The sequence below is a fragment of the Telopea speciosissima genome, chromosome 3 (genome assembly GCF_018873765.1).
Source record: "Telopea speciosissima isolate NSW1024214 ecotype Mountain lineage chromosome 3, Tspe_v1, whole genome shotgun sequence".
Classification (NCBI taxonomy): Eukaryota; Viridiplantae; Streptophyta; class Magnoliopsida; order Proteales; family Proteaceae; genus Telopea; species Telopea speciosissima.
Window position 1 is genome coordinate 65,969,131 of NC_057918.1, and position 20,253 is coordinate 65,989,383.

General features: G+C 40.0%; 1 protein-coding gene across 1 annotated transcript in view; it reads right to left on the minus strand.

The window, feature by feature from the left end:
• The window catches only part of LOC122656386 (protein PHR1-LIKE 1-like), a 34,743-nt gene that overhangs the window by 2,470 nt on the left and 12,020 nt on the right, over positions 1–20,253 (minus strand). The window contains exon 6 of the mRNA XM_043850873.1: positions 13,841–13,910. Within this exon, the coding sequence (XP_043706808.1) occupies positions 13,841–13,910 (70 nt within the window). The remainder of the gene's footprint in view (positions 1–13,840; positions 13,911–20,253) is intronic.

Here is a 20,253-nt window from a genome sequence, read left to right on the forward strand (position 1 = left end):
CTGCCTCTGTTCTTGATCTTACAAGAACTAGCGCAATAATCCCGAAATTTGCACTGCCTCAACAATGAATGTGAAAAATGTCGACTGATCCGTAGGCGGGGACGAGTTATAGTAATTTGTTCCAACCCAAGACATAAACAAAGACAAGGATAATCTTTCTAAAATAAAAAAAAGGACTCTCTAAAGGACCCGATGTACAAATAAAGGATCTGTTTTGACATGAAATGGATACATCCGTATATCTCTGACTCATATTTATGAGATGATAAAATATGGTAAAACCTATACCAAGAATTGGTTCACGTAAGAATGGACGTAGAATACCAAAGGGAGTTATTCATGTTCAAGCAAGTTTCAACAATACCATTGTGACTGTTACAGATGTAGGAGGTCGAGTGGTTTCTTGGTCCTCCACTGGTGCTTGTGGATTTAAGGGCACAAGAAGAGGGACACCTTTTGCTGCTCAAACCGCAGCAAGAAATGCTATTCGTACAGTAGTGGATCAGGGTATGCAACAAGCAGAAGTCATGATAAAGGGTCCAGGTCTCAGAAGAGATGCAGCATTACGAGCCATTTGTAGAAGTGGTATACTATTAATCCAGCGAAGAGATCAGATCTCTTGAAGGAAGTGAAGTGATAGGAAGAGAGGATTGCTGGCGGGAGATCTCTATTCATTACACCCAGCGAAGACAAAAAACGTGAGCGCCTAGCGTGATACGCAATCAAACTACGGTTAGCATGCCAGAACAAGCAAGGGATGAGCTCAATTATGAGTAAGCTGATCATAGAGCACCATTGAGCGTTAGCACGCATATTGCAATGCCTGTGTGTCCAGCTGCAACTGAACACCCCCTAATACAGCCAATAACGGGCTTATAATTTTTGCGCTGCAATGAAGCACATATAATACAAATCCCCAACCCAATTTACAACTGAAGTTCTCTAATAGACATTTTATCAAGACCTAGTCTATGAAATACAATAAAAAAAGGAAACGCTCAAATAAGGGTTACCTAACAAGGATGGCAACAACTGGAGTAAAACACTTGATGGACGTCTCCAATCACTAGCAATGCGCCCACAAGCTTGCTTTCACAACTAAAGTTGCTCTTGAATCAAGCACACATCACAAACCTCTATGGGTTGTGTTCTTCCTAATTCAAAATCTCTTCCTTTTGCTCTTTCCTTCTTCTTTTCCTTCTCAACCTCTTCTTTCAACACAAACCCCTGATGGTTCTTGAAAGTATTCTAGGATTTCTTGTGGACTCTCTCTTCTCTTTTCTTCTCTCCCTTAAGACGGCTCTCTCTTCTTGTGCAATAAAGAATCCACAATGAAGTCCTAAAACTTCCTTAAATAGACTAACAAAAGCCTTAATTGTGTGCATAGTCTAACCACTTGGTTCAGACCGGTTGCATCTGGCAGAATGACCTTTGGTAAGTTTGGAAGGCATAACTCCCTCTATATAACTCCAATTGGGATGATTTTTTTCATGTAAAAGTAGACTAAAAAATCTACAACTTTCATAGAAATAGACTTCTTCAAATTCTTCTCGGAATATGCCCAAAAATGATCCAAAGATAGATGAACTGAATCATCATGAGTTGAGACCACTACCTTGGATCACTCCAGGCACGGAAGTCCATCCGACCATCCCAAACCCACGGAAGTCCGTGGTAATAGCATCTCAGAGACATTAGCTACTGACTTGAATGGAAGATCATCATAAACTCGCGGAAAACCGTCGAAGTCAGAAACTGGGCAGAATTGCACCCCTACACAAAAATGGCCATATCTTTGTCGTCCGAACTCCGATCGACCTACTTCTTTTTCTTGTGTACGGAAGACTTGAAGGGCTACATTTTACATGAAGACATCAACAACCCAGATCAGTGCACGGGTCCCAAAACTGGGCTTGAATCCGATGGAAGCTTAAACACTGCTACCTCCAGCTTACGCGTCATGTCTGAAAATTCTGCCATAACTTCCCACTCCAATATCGGATTGAACACAACTACAAATAATAAACATAACGAGGATAATAAATTTTATCCAGGTAGTGCCATGCTGTGTTTTTTCTAGCATATTGGGATGCAAGTACTCCAAGTATCTCACAAAAAATAATACAAACAAGACAATGAGTTCCACCATCCAAGTATTCAGTCCTAAGAAAGGAGGCCCAAGACTTTTCATTCTACAAAACTCGACATTTACCAAGTATTTAGCCTTCTCAATAGAGGGACAGACCTCAGGTGCCTTGTTTCAACATGTCCATTCAGCAGAATCCTAACGTAGACTCTCATGCTGAGTCCCTTGCTTGTAACGAAGCATCTAGAGGGTCGTTTAATGTAGGAATAGGTAACTGATCACAGGTACTGTTAACAGTAGGCTTACAATGTAAGTCCAGCAACAGGGAAACAAGGAATACTAACGGTAGGTCAATACTAAGGACTGTAACAGCCTATTCTCAGGTACAAACTCAGGCTGAGAGAGATAATCACAGAAAACAATAGCAGAATGAAACCCACTGTTGGTTGAACAGAAAAGGTTCAAAAAACTCATAAACACACCTAATGTAGGGATAGGTTGACGAAGACCTATCCTACAGGAAGAATCGATATATTGACAAAATAGCAGATATAAACAGTAGTTCCAGCAACACTAAAGAGGGTAAATCTCAGAATTAGAAAGTGTTCCAGAATTAGTAACTCAACACTTAGATAGGAATGAACCAAGGGAAGAAAATGGCAACTTACAGTCACAGCCAGATGCAGCCAGTGGATGGGGCTCTAATCATTATTGAATGGAGGGAATATGAAGGGGTAGTTTCTTACCAAAATATGGCCTGCGATTGCTGGCCAGATTATGTCAAGGTCTGAAATTTCTGACAGAGAACTCCAAAACCAGGAAGCCGCAGGGTGTACATAGCTTTTTAATCACCAGCTTCCCTAGAGGATCAATAGAGCAACCTTGATTGGTTGTAACAGCAATCAACAGTGACAAAAGGGTCTCGAATCCTCACAATAGAACACAAGTTGCAGGATTAATAGAAACAAAGAGATAAATAGAATAGAGGATAAGGGGAAGAAGAAGATAGAAGGGATAGGAAAAAGGGAAAGGGCCTCTCACCCATGGCCTCTTACAGGACCGTCTCTCACGGCACTCTAATTGCGCAAAGCAAATTTTAATTATTTAAATCATTGGGAGAGCTTTATGGCTCATACAATTTATAGAGTTACTGAAATACAAAATTAGAAAGTAATTGTAAAGGAAACTACTAGAAGCTGCTTACAAGAGAATACTGAGGCTTGTACACCAAGTAATCTAAGACTTGACTAAGTAAATCTTAACTAAGTAAACTGAAATAAAATTAGAAAGTAAACAAAAATAGAAACTCAAGTAAATAGTAACTAAATCAGCAATAAAATGTCCCTTCTCTTGCAATCTTCAATGGGGCCCACAGAATCTCAAATATTTCCTTGGACTTCCTTCTCCATGCAAAACCTATGGACCCACAAAACTGTTCACGTGAACAGTAACTCGGGTACTGTTCATGAGTTGCATCATGCTTCAATCTACACCAACAGCAGGTTCCCAAAATAGTAAGTAGCTGACTTGGATGGGAAGATCCTTCCAGTCAGAGGTTTATAACTTTGGGTGGATGAACTCTTCAAAATTCCAGCCAAAGTTAATGGCTAGTTCAGGAGATAAAGTAGAGACTCAAAATTAGAGAGTAAAGGTTCAGATTTGGTAACTGTGTATCTTAGGATAATCCAGCCTTTGGATGAACAAGAAACTATGATCGAATGGAATCTACACCAGAGGAGGATTATACCAAAACCCTGACTCGATCTGATGCTTGAATAAGAAGACAATCTCCTTGGAAGCTTGCTGTCCAAAACCCAGGTTTAGAAGGTGCCGCAGGGTAGCTTGTAAAAACTCCAGTCACAGCTTTTGTTGATGACTCATAGATCTTCTATGCAAAGACCAGCAACAATAGTAGTGAAGAACAGTGCTTCAGTGCCTCACAGTAAATGCTGTTGCAGGTTACCAAAATAGAAACTAAAAGGATACAATGGAGTGGAACCGAAGGAAGAATATTGGGGGGGAGGGGGGAATATGACCAAGGCCTCTCGCCTATGGCCTTGGTCAGTCTCTCACTAACCTAAGTTCTCTCACCTCAATCCACTGCGCATCCCACGGCCATGAGATGGTTACCACACTTTCTTTCATTCATTCAATCATGCTTTGAGCTCTTAAGGATCTTACAATAAATAGAATCTCAGCTCTTAAGGCTCTTGCAATAAGTAGACTATTGTTTATACTAAACAAAATGAGTAAAGTAATTAAAAAGAAACCCCACGCATGGTGTGGGTACAGCAAGTAACATAATAATAAAAGAAAGAAAAAAAAACTGAAATCTAAATAATATCTAGTAACTGAAATCTAATTAATATCTAGCAACTTAAATAGCAATTATATAAATTAAAAGATTGCAGCTAGTTGTCTAAAAAGAGCATCCCAGGGCACGAGGCTCACGCTACTGTAGGGTCTGAGAGGAGCAAATGTACGCAGCCTTACCCCCGTTTTGCAGAGAGGCTGTTTCCATGCTTCGAACCCGCAACCTGATGGTTGCAATAGCACAACTTAACTGTTGCGCCAAGATACTACAACCTGATGGTTGCAGCTAGCTGTCCCCTCATGCAAAGCTATTAGGTGATCCTAAAATGTAGAGATCTGTTCCCAAGATACTACAACTGCTGACACCTGTAAACAACAATAACAAACTCAGCCTTATCCCAACTTAATGGGGTCGGCTACATGGATCCAAACAAAACAAGGTGAGGGGGAAAAATAAAAATGAAGAGATGGGGAAAGAGGTGAGAGAAGAAAAAAGAAAAATGACAAGCGGGAAATGGAAACCAAGGACAAGATGAAAGATAAAAACCAGAGGAAGAGGCACAGCCCAGCAAGTCAGGAAAATCTCAGCTAAATGGGATCTGCTACATGGATCCTTGCCCGCCAATATGCTCTATCTGAGGTCATACTTGAAACAAGACCTAGACTATGCATGTCCTTCCTTACAACTTCTCCTATGGTCATTTTAGGCCTGCCCCTAGCTCTTTTAGCTCCTTAAATCGGAATCATATCACTCCTCTTTACTGGGGTGTCCCTAGGCCTCCGTTGGACATGACCATACCACCTTAAAAGACTCTCTCGGAGCTTTTCATTGATCGGGGCAACTCCCAAGTCAGCTCTTACGATCATTCCTTATTTTATCCTTCCTAGTTTTTCCACACATCCATCTTAACATCCTCATTTCTGCTACACAAAGCTTCTCAATAAGATATTTCTTCACCGCCCAACATTCCGCCCCATACATCATAGCCGGTCGTACAACAGTCCTATAAATTTTTCCTTTAAGCTTTAAAGGAATATGTTGGTTGAACAAAACTCCGGACGCACCTCTCCACTTCATCCATCCCACTTCAATTCTGTGTGAGACATCTTCCTCTATGTCGCCTTCTTTATTTAAGATTGACCCCAAATATTTAAAATAGTTACTTTGCGGTATTTCTCTTCTTTATTCGCACAATGTCAGTGTCCATCATAGTATGACTAAAATTACACATATATACTCCGTCTTCGTTCTAATCTTAAGGCCACTTGTTTCCAAGGTTGATCCCCAAAGCTCTAGCTTACCGTTAATCCTTGCTTTTGTCTCATCCACCAATATGATATCATCTGTGAATAACATACACCACCAGAAAATCTCCCATGCAAAGTTATGTACATCGGCTGACTAAAACCAGCCGCAGGTGTAGGGATTCTTCCCTACACCAGCTGTAGGGTAGGTATAGGGTAGGTGTAGGGATTCCCCTACACTAGTACTAAATCGTGGGTTTAGGTTAGGGTTTTAATTAGATTTTTATTTGGTCTTTTAATTAGTCTTTTATTTTGAATTGAGTTGCGACATACATAAAAATATACCTTCACAGGTGACAACATAATAGAGGGGTCTTCTGACGATGTACGACCAAGTGGGTCCCCTATCATTAATGTATCTAAAATATCATGTCTTCTTATCTCTTCCAGGATGACTCGAGACGACCGACCTAACTCAGTCGGCTGTAACAGCACACCATCCACTCAATCGGATTGTAAACAAACCAACCCGAACTATATAAAGAACAGTGTCTGATAGAGGTAGGTATTCACATTTATTACTCTTACCGTATTTCACTCATATTTACCATTACCCCCATGATTTTGATGAAAAAAGTAGTTCTTGCAATTTGCAATTATTATCCTGAGATAGGCTGTGAGGGTGAGATACCCAAGCTGAGATAGCCATCCCCAAACTAATGTAGTCCTAGATTGGTAGAAGACCAACTAGGAGCCAGAAAACCAGGATCTGTTACGAATAGGTGAATCGGCTAGGTCAAAATAGGGTTTTTGGTGAAATTAGGGATAGGGTTAGGGTTATGTCAAGTCAAGGTAGGGGAGTCTATCAGTGAAGGTCCTGAGATGTTTTGATGGATGGAAGTGTGTAAATTTGAATGGACAACAACTTAGGTTTAGGGTTTGAGGTTTTGGAAAAGAGGGGAATCTAGGGTTTAGGATGGGAATTTGGGGCTAGGGTATGGATCGATTATTCCTAGTGTAGGGAATGAAATTCGATTTAGGTATGGTGTGTTTCTGATGGTTGGATTCGTCTGTAAAGAATTTGGGTAATGGGATGATCTCCAGAAATAGGTGGGATGTTGTGGTTTGAATGGGATAAAGGGAAAATAGCTTGGTTTGAGTACTCCAATTGGCTAGGAGAATACTCGATCCAATTATGTGAAGGTATTGTTAGCTGAATGGTTTGTTAAGAAATTTGGGAGATGGGTGGGAAAATTAGGGTTTGGGGTGGTTTGGAGGATTAGGAGAAGAATGGGTATTGATGGGATGGATCAAAAGGAGATCTTCAAAGAACTAAAAGAAAGCTTCAAGGAACCACCCGTGCTTTACTATCGTTGCAGAGAAATCTTGGCAGCAGCTTGTTTGGTTGATGTTATTTGATAAAGATTGAATCTTGATCTTGAACTTGAAGGAGATCTTCAAAAAACTGAAAGAAAGCTTCAAAGAACCACCCATGCTTTACTATCGTTGCAGAGAAATCTTGGCAACAGCTTGTTTGGTTGATATTATTGAATAAAGATTGAATCTTGATCTTGAACTTGAAGGAGATCTTCAAAGAACCACCCGTGCTTCACATTGCAAGGTGTTGATTGGATCAAACACCAATCCCACCAACGAACCACTCTCACCGCAAGGTGTCAATCGGATCAAACACCGATCCCACCAGCCTTGATCAAACACAAGACAAAAATCTTCAATGGAGAAGAAGAGCAACAAAAGTTTTTCATTAATATCAAAATTCGTGTTCCATGCTTGTCCCCCCCCTTACAACCTTATATAAAAGACTCAAAAATAGACTCCTACACTAAAAAAGAAAGGCCTAACTGATGCAGATTCATCATAGAAATTGGCTTATTTCTTTAGAAATACGCCTAGGGTTGGGTTATATACATGTTGGGCCTTTGTTCCCAAGGGTTTTCTATGTATTAGGCCACTTTAATGAGCCTAAACTAGGGGTACATAGGTTGCATACGAGAGTAGCCCAATACTTAGTTTATTTTTATGTTTTTTTAATTGAACCGGTTCAAATTGGTTGCATCCAGTTGGTTCAATTTAAGTGATCATGTGACTTGGTTAAGTGGTCATGTGACAACTTAAATGGTCATGTGATGTAAGTTGGGCTGGATTAGGACTCTATAAGTCCAGCCATGTTTTGAGTCTATTTCTTTTAGTATTTTAGTTTCCTAGTTAGTTTAAGTTGCCTAATAGGTTAGGGATTGGATTAGGCCATTCCTTTTAGTGTCTAAGTCTATTTTTGAGTCTTCTATATAAGTTTGTAAGGGAGGCAAGCATTACATACAAATTTGATTAATAAAAACTCCTGCTTTATGCTTGCTGCCTTTGTTGCTGCCTTTGCTCCATTGTGAGTGTGCCTTGTGAGTAATATCAAGGTGAAGGGTGAGTGGACTCTCACGACTCCTTGCGTCTGTCCAGTACCGGGAGGTTCTTCTTCTTCAATCGAGCTTCTTCAAGCTGCTACTACTGCCTTTGAAGGAGATCAAACCAGTAAGTAATTTTAATTTCTTGCATATATCCTTCCCCTCTTCATCCTCTAACCTAGTCCACATCCCCCTCCCTCCATAAAACCCTAACTCTCCATTAAACCTGCAACTCCTACCTCCACTAGGATTCCCCCATAACTCCAGATTTAGCCTTCACTTTCAAACCCAACTTCCAGCCTACATTCCTCACATCACTCCCCACACTTGACCTTAACCCTAGCCCTTAGTCTCCACTATAACCCCTCCATTAAAATCCAAAACCTGCAACTCAATTCTGTCCAGAATTGCAGAATTTAAAACCTTCCCAAATCCTATTATTTATATGCCATAAAAGCACCCTAGACCTGCATATTAAAGTCATATAAGACCCACTCCCAAATTCCCATCCTAAACCCTAGAATTAACCTAAAACCTAGTGTTGTCCATTCGAACCAGCAACCCCTTTTGCTATTGATCCTGTCATCTGGCTCCTAGTAGGTCTCCTACCTATCTAGGACTACATTATATTGGTATCAAAGCCATGGACGTATATGGCAATCCAATTCTGCCCCCTCCACCTGATCCTATGGGTGCTATAATGGAGATGCTACAGAAGTTGAATGAAAAGGTGTCACGATTGGAAGAGAAGAGGACTACCCCTCATAGGGACAACAACATTCCCCTAGAAAAGGACAGATATCAAGTCAATTCGGTAGTACAAAGAGCCCCAGGAAGAGATGAATACAGAGAAAACAGAGAAAGGTACAGAGATCATAGTGAAGATAGGAACAGAGGATACAGAGACTACAGGAGATGCCATAGACCTCTAGAGGCGTATGAGTTGAGAGACTATGATGGCAGACCAGATCCACAGGTATTTTGTGATTGGTTAGCTGCTTTAGATGATTATTTTAATTGGTATAATTTTCCTGAGCATAGGAAAATGAGACTAGCACATACCAAGCTAGTGGGACCAGCACATAATTGGTGGAGAACCCAGATGGATTATCCTGACTACCATGGTAGAGAACCTGTTACATGGGCAGAGATGAAAGAAGATTTGAGTAAGAAATATTTCCCACGGACGTTCAGAGCTCTACAACAAGGTAACTTAAATTCCCATTGACAACATCACCACCAAAAGGCCTTCAAATCTGAAGACAACTTAAAGCTTCCATCAATGAGATTCTGTTTGCAAGTTGAAGAGTGTTGGAATTCTGACATCACCAATGTTAAATCAGCGGCTGAATACAAATGGACATTGCCAACGGAAATTGAGAGAGCACAAGTTGAAGACAAAGCTGAAGTGATCACAGTGAATTGTGATGAAAAGAAAGAGACAATGCCTGAAGCTTCAAAGATGGAAGTTCAACATGTAGAAGATTCTACTGAAGAGGTATACATTGAAGAGAACAAAGTAGACAAAGCTAAAACAGTAGAAGATGAGAAGTTGATTGAGAGCATTCCAAAGGAAAACAATGACCTTCAAGATGTTGTTCTTGAAGAGGTGGAGCTTGTGTCTCACGCATTAGATGAGAAGGTTGCTAACACTGAAGGCTCTATGGACAAGACATTGACAGTTGCTGCTGATTCAAAGAAAAAACACAGAGTTTGTTATGCCACCATGGTTCTTCGAAGAGAAAGCTCCACGCATTGAAGACTTTATCCCCAATGTTCCTGCCTCATCGGAATTTTGTTTGGGGATGGTCAAAGCTGCTGATCACATGTTGATTCCCCCCCATCACTGCAAAATTCAAGGACGAATTTTTTCAAGTTGGGGAGAGTTTATGCAGGTTCATCATAGAAATTGGCTTATTTCTTTAGAAATAGGCCTAGGGTTGGGTTATATACATGTTGGGCCTTTGTTCCCAAGGGTTTTCTATGTATTAGGCCACTTTAATGAGCCTAAACTAGGGGTACATAGGTTGCATACGGGATTAGCCCAATACTTAGTTTATTTTTATGTTTTTTTAATTGAACCGGTTCAAATTGGTTGCATCCAATTAGTTTAATTTAAGTGATCATGTGACTTGGTTAAGTGGTTATGTGACAACTTAAGTGGTCATGTGATGTAAGTTGGGCTGGATTAGGACTCTATAAGTCCAGCCATGTTTTGAGTCTATTTCTTTTAGTATTTTAGTTTCCTAGTTAGTTTAAGTTGCCTAATAGGTTAAGGATTGGGTTAGGCCATTCCTTTTTAGTGTCTAAGTCTATTTTTGAGTCTTCTATATAAGTTTGTAAGGGAGGCAAGCATTACATACGAATTTTGATTAATAAAAACTCAGCTTTATGCTTGCTGCCTTTGTTGTTGCCTTTACTCCATCGTGAGTGTGCCTTGTGAGTAATATCAAGGTGAAGGGTGAGTGGACTCTCACGACTCCTTACGTCTGTCCAGTACCGGGAGGTTCTTCTTCTTCAATCGAGCTTCTTCAAGTTGCTGCTACTGCCTTTGAAGGAGATCAAACCAGTAAGTAATTTTAATTTCCTGCATATATCCTTCCCCTCTTCATCCTCTAACCTAATCCACATCCCCCTCCCTGCATAACACCCTAATTCTCCATTAAACCTGCAACTCCTACCTCCACTAAGATTCCCCCATAACTCCAGATTTAGCCTTCACTTTCAAACCCTACTTCCAGCCTACATTCCCCACATTACTCCCCACACTCAACCTTAACCCTAGCGCTTAGTCTCCACTATAACCCCTCCATTCCTCCACTCCATTAAAACCCAAAACCTGCAACTCAATTCTGTCCAGAATTGCAGAATTTAAAACCTTCCCAAATCCTATTATTTATATGCCATAAAAGCACCCTAGACCTGCATATTAAAGTCATATAAGACCCATTCCCAAATTCCCATCCTAAACCCTAGAATTAACCTAAAACCTAGTGCTATCCATTCGAACCAGCAACCCCTTTTGCTATTGATCCTGTCATCTGGCTCCTAGTAGGTCTCCTACCTATCTAGGACTACATTACTAACTCTGTCCTTATTAACCTATTAGGTAACTTAGACTGACTAGGAAACTGAAATAGACTCAAAATAGAGTCCCAATTCAGCCCCACTAAACACTTAAAAGAAAACTACTAAAATCACTTAAATTGAAACATTGATTGAACCGGTTCAATTTATGAACAAAAACACCAAAATAAAACTAAGTATGGAACTAAAACAACTACTCCCGTATGCAACCTAATTACCCATATTTTAGGCCCATAAAAGTGGCCTATTACATAGAAAACCAATGGGATCAAAGGCCTAACATGTATATAACCTAACCCTAGATCAAAATAAGCCTCTTTTGGTGATGTATCTGTTTGCATCACAAACCCATTCCATCGATCTCCAATCAAGCTCCAGTTCTGCCCTAGCCGATCTCTTGAAGGTTCATTCTCAGCTGCTGGAAATTCTCTGCAAGGGTCAAGAATACCTTCAGACAAGTAAGTGCAACATCCCCAATCCAAACCCTTCTTCTTCTAATCCTCTAAACCCTAGATCTCCATCACATCTTTACTTTCCCATATTCCACATACTGCCCAGACCAACCCATCCATAGAAACAGACCCAAAACCTGATCGAGTTTCCCCCCTCTCCATATAGAAAACTCGATCCAACTTGGAGCCCCATCTGTCCAGCCATTACCCTAGAATCTTACATTCTTTCCTTACCAAAACCCTAACCCTCATCTACATTGTTCACACTCAAACCTTGCTGAACCCTAACATCGAACCCTAATTTCCATCAAATCCTAACTCTAAAATAGCCTATTTTACCTATTCTGAACCCTAGATTGACCACCTTGGGAAGACGATTCTGATTCTGGTTCCTATTTTGGTAATTCAAGCCTAGGACTACATTACAAAGCCTGACATTCCCCCTCCTGAAATTTAGGAACTAATTGGTCAACAGCCTCCTAATTGATCCCCATGACTTGGTCGCTTAGCTGGACCAGAAAACCAACCCATAGACTATGGTTTGGGTCTTGTTCAGCCCAAGAACTGGTCTAAAAACAACCCAGGCCCACTGTAGGCTGTTAATCTCTTTTCCTTCGATCTACATCTAACTCTCTCCCACTTAAAAGAAACTCGAACTCGAGTTTTATAAAGTTTAGGTAATGTAAGACTAGAATACTAGTCCCAAAACCCACAGAATTCTGAAATAAGAATACAATCAGAAATTAAAAAGTTAAGGTTTCTAGCCAAACCAGCCAAGTGATGGACACCCAATTTGGATCGAGTGTAGATTGTGTTATAGAAATGCTTGACTCCAAATTTGGTTCAGTTCTGATGGCCTGATTTGGAGATATCAATGAGACACCAAACAACTTGGTGTCTGCATCATTTGATGGTGTTCGCAGCAGCACAACCACACTGAGGAAAGGATGACTCCAGTCTTGAGTGATGATCTCCAGCAACAGCAGCAGCATTCGAATGGCTTTCTGGGCAGAGGAACGATCACGCAGAAGCCTTGGCTCAATGGAGAAGAAGAGATGGAGAAGGTGATAATGGAGGGGTTGGGATAGATGGATTTGGCTCTCCCAGCCAGGCTCCTTCAGCCCTTCAAGCCACACACACAACTTGAGAAGCATTCATAATTGCGGCAAGCAAAATCTCATTCAGCTTAGTAAAATCATGGGGAGTGGCTAAAACAGCCTTACAATAAATAGAGGGCAGGACTTGCTCCTCAAGTAAAAGAAAAATAGAAACTTAACTCAATAACTTCAACAGAAAATTAGAAACTACTCTAATTACTTGACTGAACTAAATTAGAAACATAATAGGTACTCCACTTCTTCAAGTGGGGACCACTATAAGTGAATATCGGCCCACACTTGAAGTTACCAAATTTTGTCAATACTTTGACAATTATGCCCCCACGATTCTGGGTTTGAGAGACGCAGCAACTCCCAGCCCTATTGGGCTGGCCCAACTTAAAGTTGGTTGGCCTATAACCCATTGGGTTGGTCCACCAGTTGGTGAAGTGAACCAACCCTTCTCCCATGAGTTCCCTTAAGAGTATTTTTTGCCAAACAACTTGGCATCTGCATCATTAGGAATACGTTTGGTGTGGTGCACATCCAGTTTTAGACCAAAACAATATTTTGGCCACTCACAAACATGGGAAATGAAGTCTTCAAGATGTGTTGCTTTCTTTTCGAAGAATTCGGGTGTCATCACGAACTCGATATACTCAACATTTGGGTTACTCTCAGTTGTGAATGGCGTATCTGTAGAGTCTTCCCTAGCTGTTTTCTTCAACCACCACTTCAACTGTAGGGCCAAGTTCCTTAATCACAACCTCATTGTCCACTGTTTCAACCTTGTTTGCTTCAAACTCTTCAATGTAAGCCGCTACAGTAGGAATATCAAGCACTGTCTTTTCAGTGTCATCACTAGTTGCTAGAATCTCTTCAATCATTACCAATTTACCAGTACTTGTCCCAAAAATAATCATTTATTATTGTTTCTATTACTGGTGTCTGAAAAGGATTTTTGGATAACTGATTGATATGGAACAAAATGTTCAAAAAAGGATTTTTAGATAAATGATTGATATGTCACAAATGTTCACAAGATCAGCAGCAAGGGACCAGTGAGTTAAATAATGCAGTTTTTGATCTTTGAACAACTATATATATATATAAGCCTAGCATGTCATCAATTGAAATCCATACCTCAAGTTGTTCGTGCAATCGCTTCTGAACATCCATTTGTAGTCGCAATGCCTCAGTAATCTCAATGCCCCTGTTTTTGAAATCAGGCCACCAAGTCATTAAATCTAAACCGAACTCATCAAACTAAATTTAACAATTAATGACAAGGCATGATCAGAGAACTTTTGTTTGTACTAGCTTGAACTGCAGCAGAAACTGGAAAATTTCATACCAAAATTTAGATTGAAGATAAAAATTAAATCTACAAAAAACCCAAACACCGTGCAATTTCATAAGCATCTTGATCAATTCCAAAATAATTTAGACACGGGAAGTAGACTGTGCTCCAATCTTAGAAAAGAGAATGGCACAGAACTCTTTAGGCTTCAGATACTCACACTTAACTAATTCTGTATGCATTGCAATCTTGACCAAGATATTTTAGGAATCAACTGGGTGCTTGATAGAAAGCCTCATATCCTTGTAAAAGTTTCTCAACAAGGTATAAACCATATTTTTTCAGTTGCACCAAGTGCATAATCAATATACCTATTTGGTTGAAAACTTAGATTTATTTAAAATTTGTAAATTTTATCTAAGTCAGAAAATCCAATATACATCAGGCTTTTCACATGAATTTATGACATATGCTCTCAGTCAAATGCCTAAATCATACTGCGGAAAGCTAGGTTTGACACTTGTTATGTTCCTTAAAGTGAGGCAAGATTTTAACCTCCAGATTTGTTTCACAAAGGTGATTTGGTGATGAGTGAAGACCAACAACTGCACCAGTAAGGGGTAATGGTGAAACAAGTTAAAGGTGTAAGAAGACAAGGGGAAACCCGAATATGACTTAGATTAAACAGGTGATAAGTCAGAAGGACTTGACAGTTCCAGAAATGGGTAAGTTACAAAAGATGAAAGAGATCACAGTCGTAAGTGGAACAGGAGTAAAGTGGCAATGTCAACAGCCTAGGGTTTTGGATTTTAAGGCTGGAATAAAAGGAAAGGTGGTCAGGAAAAGGTTAGAATTGGTTAGGGTTTAAAGAAATAAACGAAATTGGGGGAATAATTAGAAACCAGCTGCTGTTATGGGACTGTGAATAGTATCTATGACAAGTAACCTTTACAAAAAAAACATAAAAAATGGAAAGATATAATGCCAATCCATATTCCATCACATGTCACTACACTACAGGGTTTACATCCGTTATATAGATTTGCAAGAAAATAGAAACTTCTTAATTACTTTAGGACTCCTAAGTCCCACTCCCACACCCTACGGCACTCTGGGTTTGAAGTTCTGTGTCAAAATTTTTCAGGCCACGATATCTCTTAATCTAGCTATTAACTTCAGGCCTTATTCTCGTATTCAACTACTCATCTTCTAACCTTCATTCGGTACTGGTTTCAGCCCCATATCTTGGCTGAATAGAGCTGTGACTGTAAGTAATGTAGTCCTATATAGGCAAGGCCTAATAGGAGCCAGGTAAGATCAGAATTCTGGAACTGTTTGCTAATTAGGCAAATTTGGGGCTGTTTAGGGTAAAACTAAGGTTAGGATTGGATATTGGGAAAGGGGTTTATAGGGTATTAATGAGCAGGTCTAGAGAGCTATTATGGTATAAAAAAGTTAGTGTTTGGATGAGTTTTGAAATTCTGCAATTTTGGGCAGAATTGAATTTTAGGTCAAAATTAGGGTTAAGTTAGGTTTAGGTTAGGGTTGTCTTATATGGTAATGATAGGCAGGTGTATGGAAGTCTAATGGTATAGGTTTTATGATGTTTGAGTGAATGGAAGTAGGTTAGAAGAGTTGGACAGCAAGATAAAGTTATTGGAGACAATTCCTAATGGAGGTAGGAGTAGGGGATTCTAGGATTTAGGGTGGTGGGAGTTTAATGAAACTTGGATCGAGTGTCAATAATGATATAAGGAATGTATGCTGAAAGTTTGGTTTGAAATTAATGGACAGATTTGAAGTTATGGAGGAATCCTAGTTAGGGTAGGAGTGAGAAGAAGAAGGTTTAAACAAAGTTCAGATTCAAACTTACTGGATTTGAAGAGATCTTCAATGGCAGCAGCTTTGAAGATGAACAATGGGGTCTCCCGATCTACAAGATGCAAGGAGATAAGTAGCAGCCCTCCCGATCTTCACGATGCAAGGAGTCGATTGGAGACGATTGGAGATCCACCAATCCCTTCACCTTGATATTACTCACAAGACAACCTTGATATTACTCACAAGGCACACTCAAAATGGAGCAAAGGCAGCAACAAAGGCAGCAAGCATAAAGCAGGAGTTTTTATTAATCAAATTTGTATGTAATGCTGGCCTCCCTTACAAACTTATATAGAAGACTCAAAAATAGACTTAGACACTAAAAAGGAATGGCCTAACCCTATCCCTAACCTATTAGGTAACTTAAACTGACTAGGAAACTAGAATACTAAAGGAAATAGACTCAAAACATGGCTGGACTTATAGAGTCCTAATCCAGCCCAACTTACATCACATGACCACATAAGTTGTCACATGACCACTTAACCAAGTCACATGATCATTTAAATTGAACCAATTGGATGCAACCAATTTGAACCGGTTCAATTAAAAAACATAAAAATAAACTAAGTATTGGGCTAATCCCATATGCAACCTATATACCCCTAGTTTAGGCTCATTAAAGTGGCCTAATACATAGAAAACCCTTGGGAACAAAGGCCCAACACGTATATAGCCCAACCCTAGGCCTATTTCTAAAGAAATAAGCCAATTTCTATGATGACCCTGCATCAGTAAGTTACTATTTCTTTCACATAGTTACTAATTCTGTGCAAGAGCCATTACTCCACATCCAGCCCTCCATTGAGGCTCATCTTTTGAAGTGTTAAAGGGTATCCCAGACCATTCCTTCAACAGCAGTTTGGACTCCATCCATGGTGTCCATTAATGTTCTGTGTCAGAATTTTTCAGGCCACGATATCTCTTAATCTAGCTATTAATTTCAGGCCTTATTCTCGTATTCAACTACTCATCTTCTAACCTTCATTCGGTACTGGTTTCAGCCCCATTCCTTGGCTGAATAGAGATATGACTGTAAATTACTATTTCTTTCACATAGTTTGCAAGAGCCATTACTCCACACCCAGCCATCCATTGAGGCTCATCCTTTGAAGTGTTAAAGGGTATCCCAGACCATTCCTTCAGCAGCAGTTTGGACTCCATCCATGGTGTCCATCGATGTTTTCTGCTGATTGAAGTTTCAACCTTTAGTTTCTAATTTTGGAGTGGTGCTGATTTGAAGATTTTGTCCTTTGGATTACCTTGAGTATGTATATGTTATTTTGGTTATTGAGTAGATGACATGTTGTTTTGATGGTGAGTTACAGTGTTGACCCTTGACGTGGAGTTATATTTAGGTTACTAATTCTGAAATTTAGTTGCTATTTTGGGGATTGTCAAATATCTTTCTATCCCACCGTTGGATTGAGCTCACTTTTGGGAATATTGAAGACCCTAAGGAGACCATTTATTGTTGTTAATTTTGGGACTGATCAGACTTGTAAATTGGGAGTAATCTTGGAGTTCAAGCTGGCTGGTTTTGTGAAACCCCCAATTCTGTTGATAGGATTCTGATCTCTATGATACTGTGAAATTGAATCCACCAATTTGGTATCAGAGCTATGGCAGAGGGTAGTACAAGGACCCCAAATCAGACCCATGATCCTTTAAATCAAATATTAGAGACGATGCAACAAATATCTGCAGAATAGAGACAACTTTCTGACAAGATGACTGTCATGGAGCAACGGATATGTACTCCTATCCCTACACAAGATTGCGTTGAAAATCTAGGTGTAGGAGGGGTCATCCAACTCACTCTACAACCAAAAACACTCAAAGATTTATGGGTAGAAGGCCACAGAGAGTTCACTCACCTCAACCTACCTTTGAGGATTATGAGGTAAAACTTTGAATGTAACAATGGTGGGCATCATAGTTGGGGTTACGGCCAGAGATTCGGCAAGAGCATGGTGTAGTTGACATCTATGATATCCAAGATTGCTTTCAAAAGGATCTATGGGCTGAGGAATTTTTGAAGCCACCTGTGAGAAGACTCGGGTTTCAAGCCAGGGACCACACTCGGACACCTAGTAATGTTGCTTCGGATGGTCCTACAATTATATGGACATGTGCTCCCACCACTGCAGGTAAAGGGAAAGCTCCTATGAGTATAGCAAGTGAGGTCAAGTATCATCACTGTCACAACTAAAGCCATTTTGCCAAATTTTGTTCTCAACGTCCAAAGAATTCTATTGTGGTCGCCATTGAAGCCATCCCGGATACGAAATATTATGATGGACCCTTGCTGACGATGTGGTTGAAGAGCAACTGGCTAACAACAATTAATATGATGACGAGGAAACTCATGGAACGCATGTCATGCGCTTGGTCCCATCAACTAAGAAAATTGTATGTGACACAGATGAAGAACCTCAAAGAACTCAGCACTACAGTGGAGTTTGATATAGTAGAAGACAAAGATGCAATTGGAGAGGACTCTATGGATGCTACATTCAATCAAATATCTGATTTTCAAGTTACGCACAAAGAGTTCATTATTCCACTTGAGTACCTCGAAGAGAGGACTCCTCGCTTCAAGACTATATTTCCAACTTCATAGAGCTGCCAGAATTTCGTTATGGTCTTAAGCAAGAGAGTCATCATACAAAGCTGATCCCTCAAATGTCAAAAAACTAGTGGCCAAGTTATTTTGAAGACGGAGAGAGCTGATGTAGATCAATGAAGTTTGAAGAGAAGAAAAAGCCAGCACCAACCAGCCCATCAAGCCTGGCCCATCAGGCCATCCAACTTAGTCCTTTGGGCCAGAGATTGAGGCCCACCACTATGTTAGACAGTCCATGCGTGAGGGACTTCAGAAGCTTTATTTAGTTTCTATTTTGATAAAGATTTCTTTTATGTAGTAGTAGTTACTAATTTAAGGACCATCTATTTAGCTACAAATTGGATTCTATTTTGTATTTATTTTCTAAATATAGGCTTACCATATTGTAAAGAGATCTCCTTTCCCATGCAAAGAGGGATCCATGTTTCTGTTATCAATAAAAATAGGGGCTGCCTACACACACCCCATGTTTTTTATTGAAAAAAGCTTGGCTGTGTGTAGCAGTGAGATTCAGTGATGGTAAGAGACTGACAATGACCACAGGTGAGAGACCTTGGTCATATCAACCCCCCCCCCTTCTTCCCGCTTTCTTCTCTACTTTCTTCCTTAAGTTTCTATTTTATAAGCCTTTAACCAGTGCTGCTGTGATCAGAACAAAGACTCCCTTTTGTCTCTGTTTGATTGCTGTTACAACCATTCAAGGATGCTCCAGCAATTCTCCAAGGAAGCTGGTGATAGAAGGCTGTTTTGATGCAACATCTCTTCACTGGTTGGACCAGCATGATAGGCTTTGGAAACCCAAACGGCCAAACCCAGATGGAATCGGTCCAACCCGGGGTTTTGGTCTAACAAAGGTAATGTAGAAGTCAGTTCAAGTAAGAACCACTCTACAGTAGGATTGATGGTAGGTTGTAGCAGAATATCAAACACTTAATTGGAAAATAAAAGAAGAAAAGGGTAGAAGAAGATGGATAGAAAGATAGGGTTGGACTTTCTTAGTCCTGGGTCTCTCACCCACAACTATCTCAGCTGTTGAACAAGGGATTTTCTCCCATAACCGATTGCAAGCAATGGCCTCAAAATTTCATTCAATAATTCATTGTCAATCTCTTACAATGGCTGCCTATTTATTGACTTAGACCAACTTAAAAATTTAGAAAGTAAAAAAAATATCAACTAATGGAAAATAGCAACTAATGAAAATAGTATCTAATTGAAAAGAGAAACTAATTGAAAATAGAAACTTCTAAAGGCTTTATAATCCAGCCTTCTAAACATGCAAGGACAACCAAATTAGAAACTTCTAGGCATCAAACTAATGGAATTAGAAACTACTAAGCAGCAGTTGAGGTCGACTGGTCAAAGGCCAGTTGCTGAGAATTTCGAGCAGCTCTTTTTGGGTCTTCTAGAAACTCTGCGGGGCTGACTCAACCTTGTCTTGCTAGGGTGGCTCGAGCTGGTCCAATCCTGGCCCAATAAACTTTGTTTGATGGGGCTGTGACACTGTTCATGTGAGCAGTGTTTTGGTCTTTTCTTCTTCATGTTTTGATCTACACCAACTCTCCCCCACTTAAAAGAAACTCGTCCTTGAGTAGATGAGTTTTATAGAATTTAGGGAGAAATTTGGTGTGGTGCACGTCCAGTTTCAGCCCAAAACAATACTCTGGCAGATCACTGATGTTTGATCTTTGAGGCGGGGAGCTTTATCTTCAAAAAATTCAGGTGGGATCACGAACTCTATGTGATCAA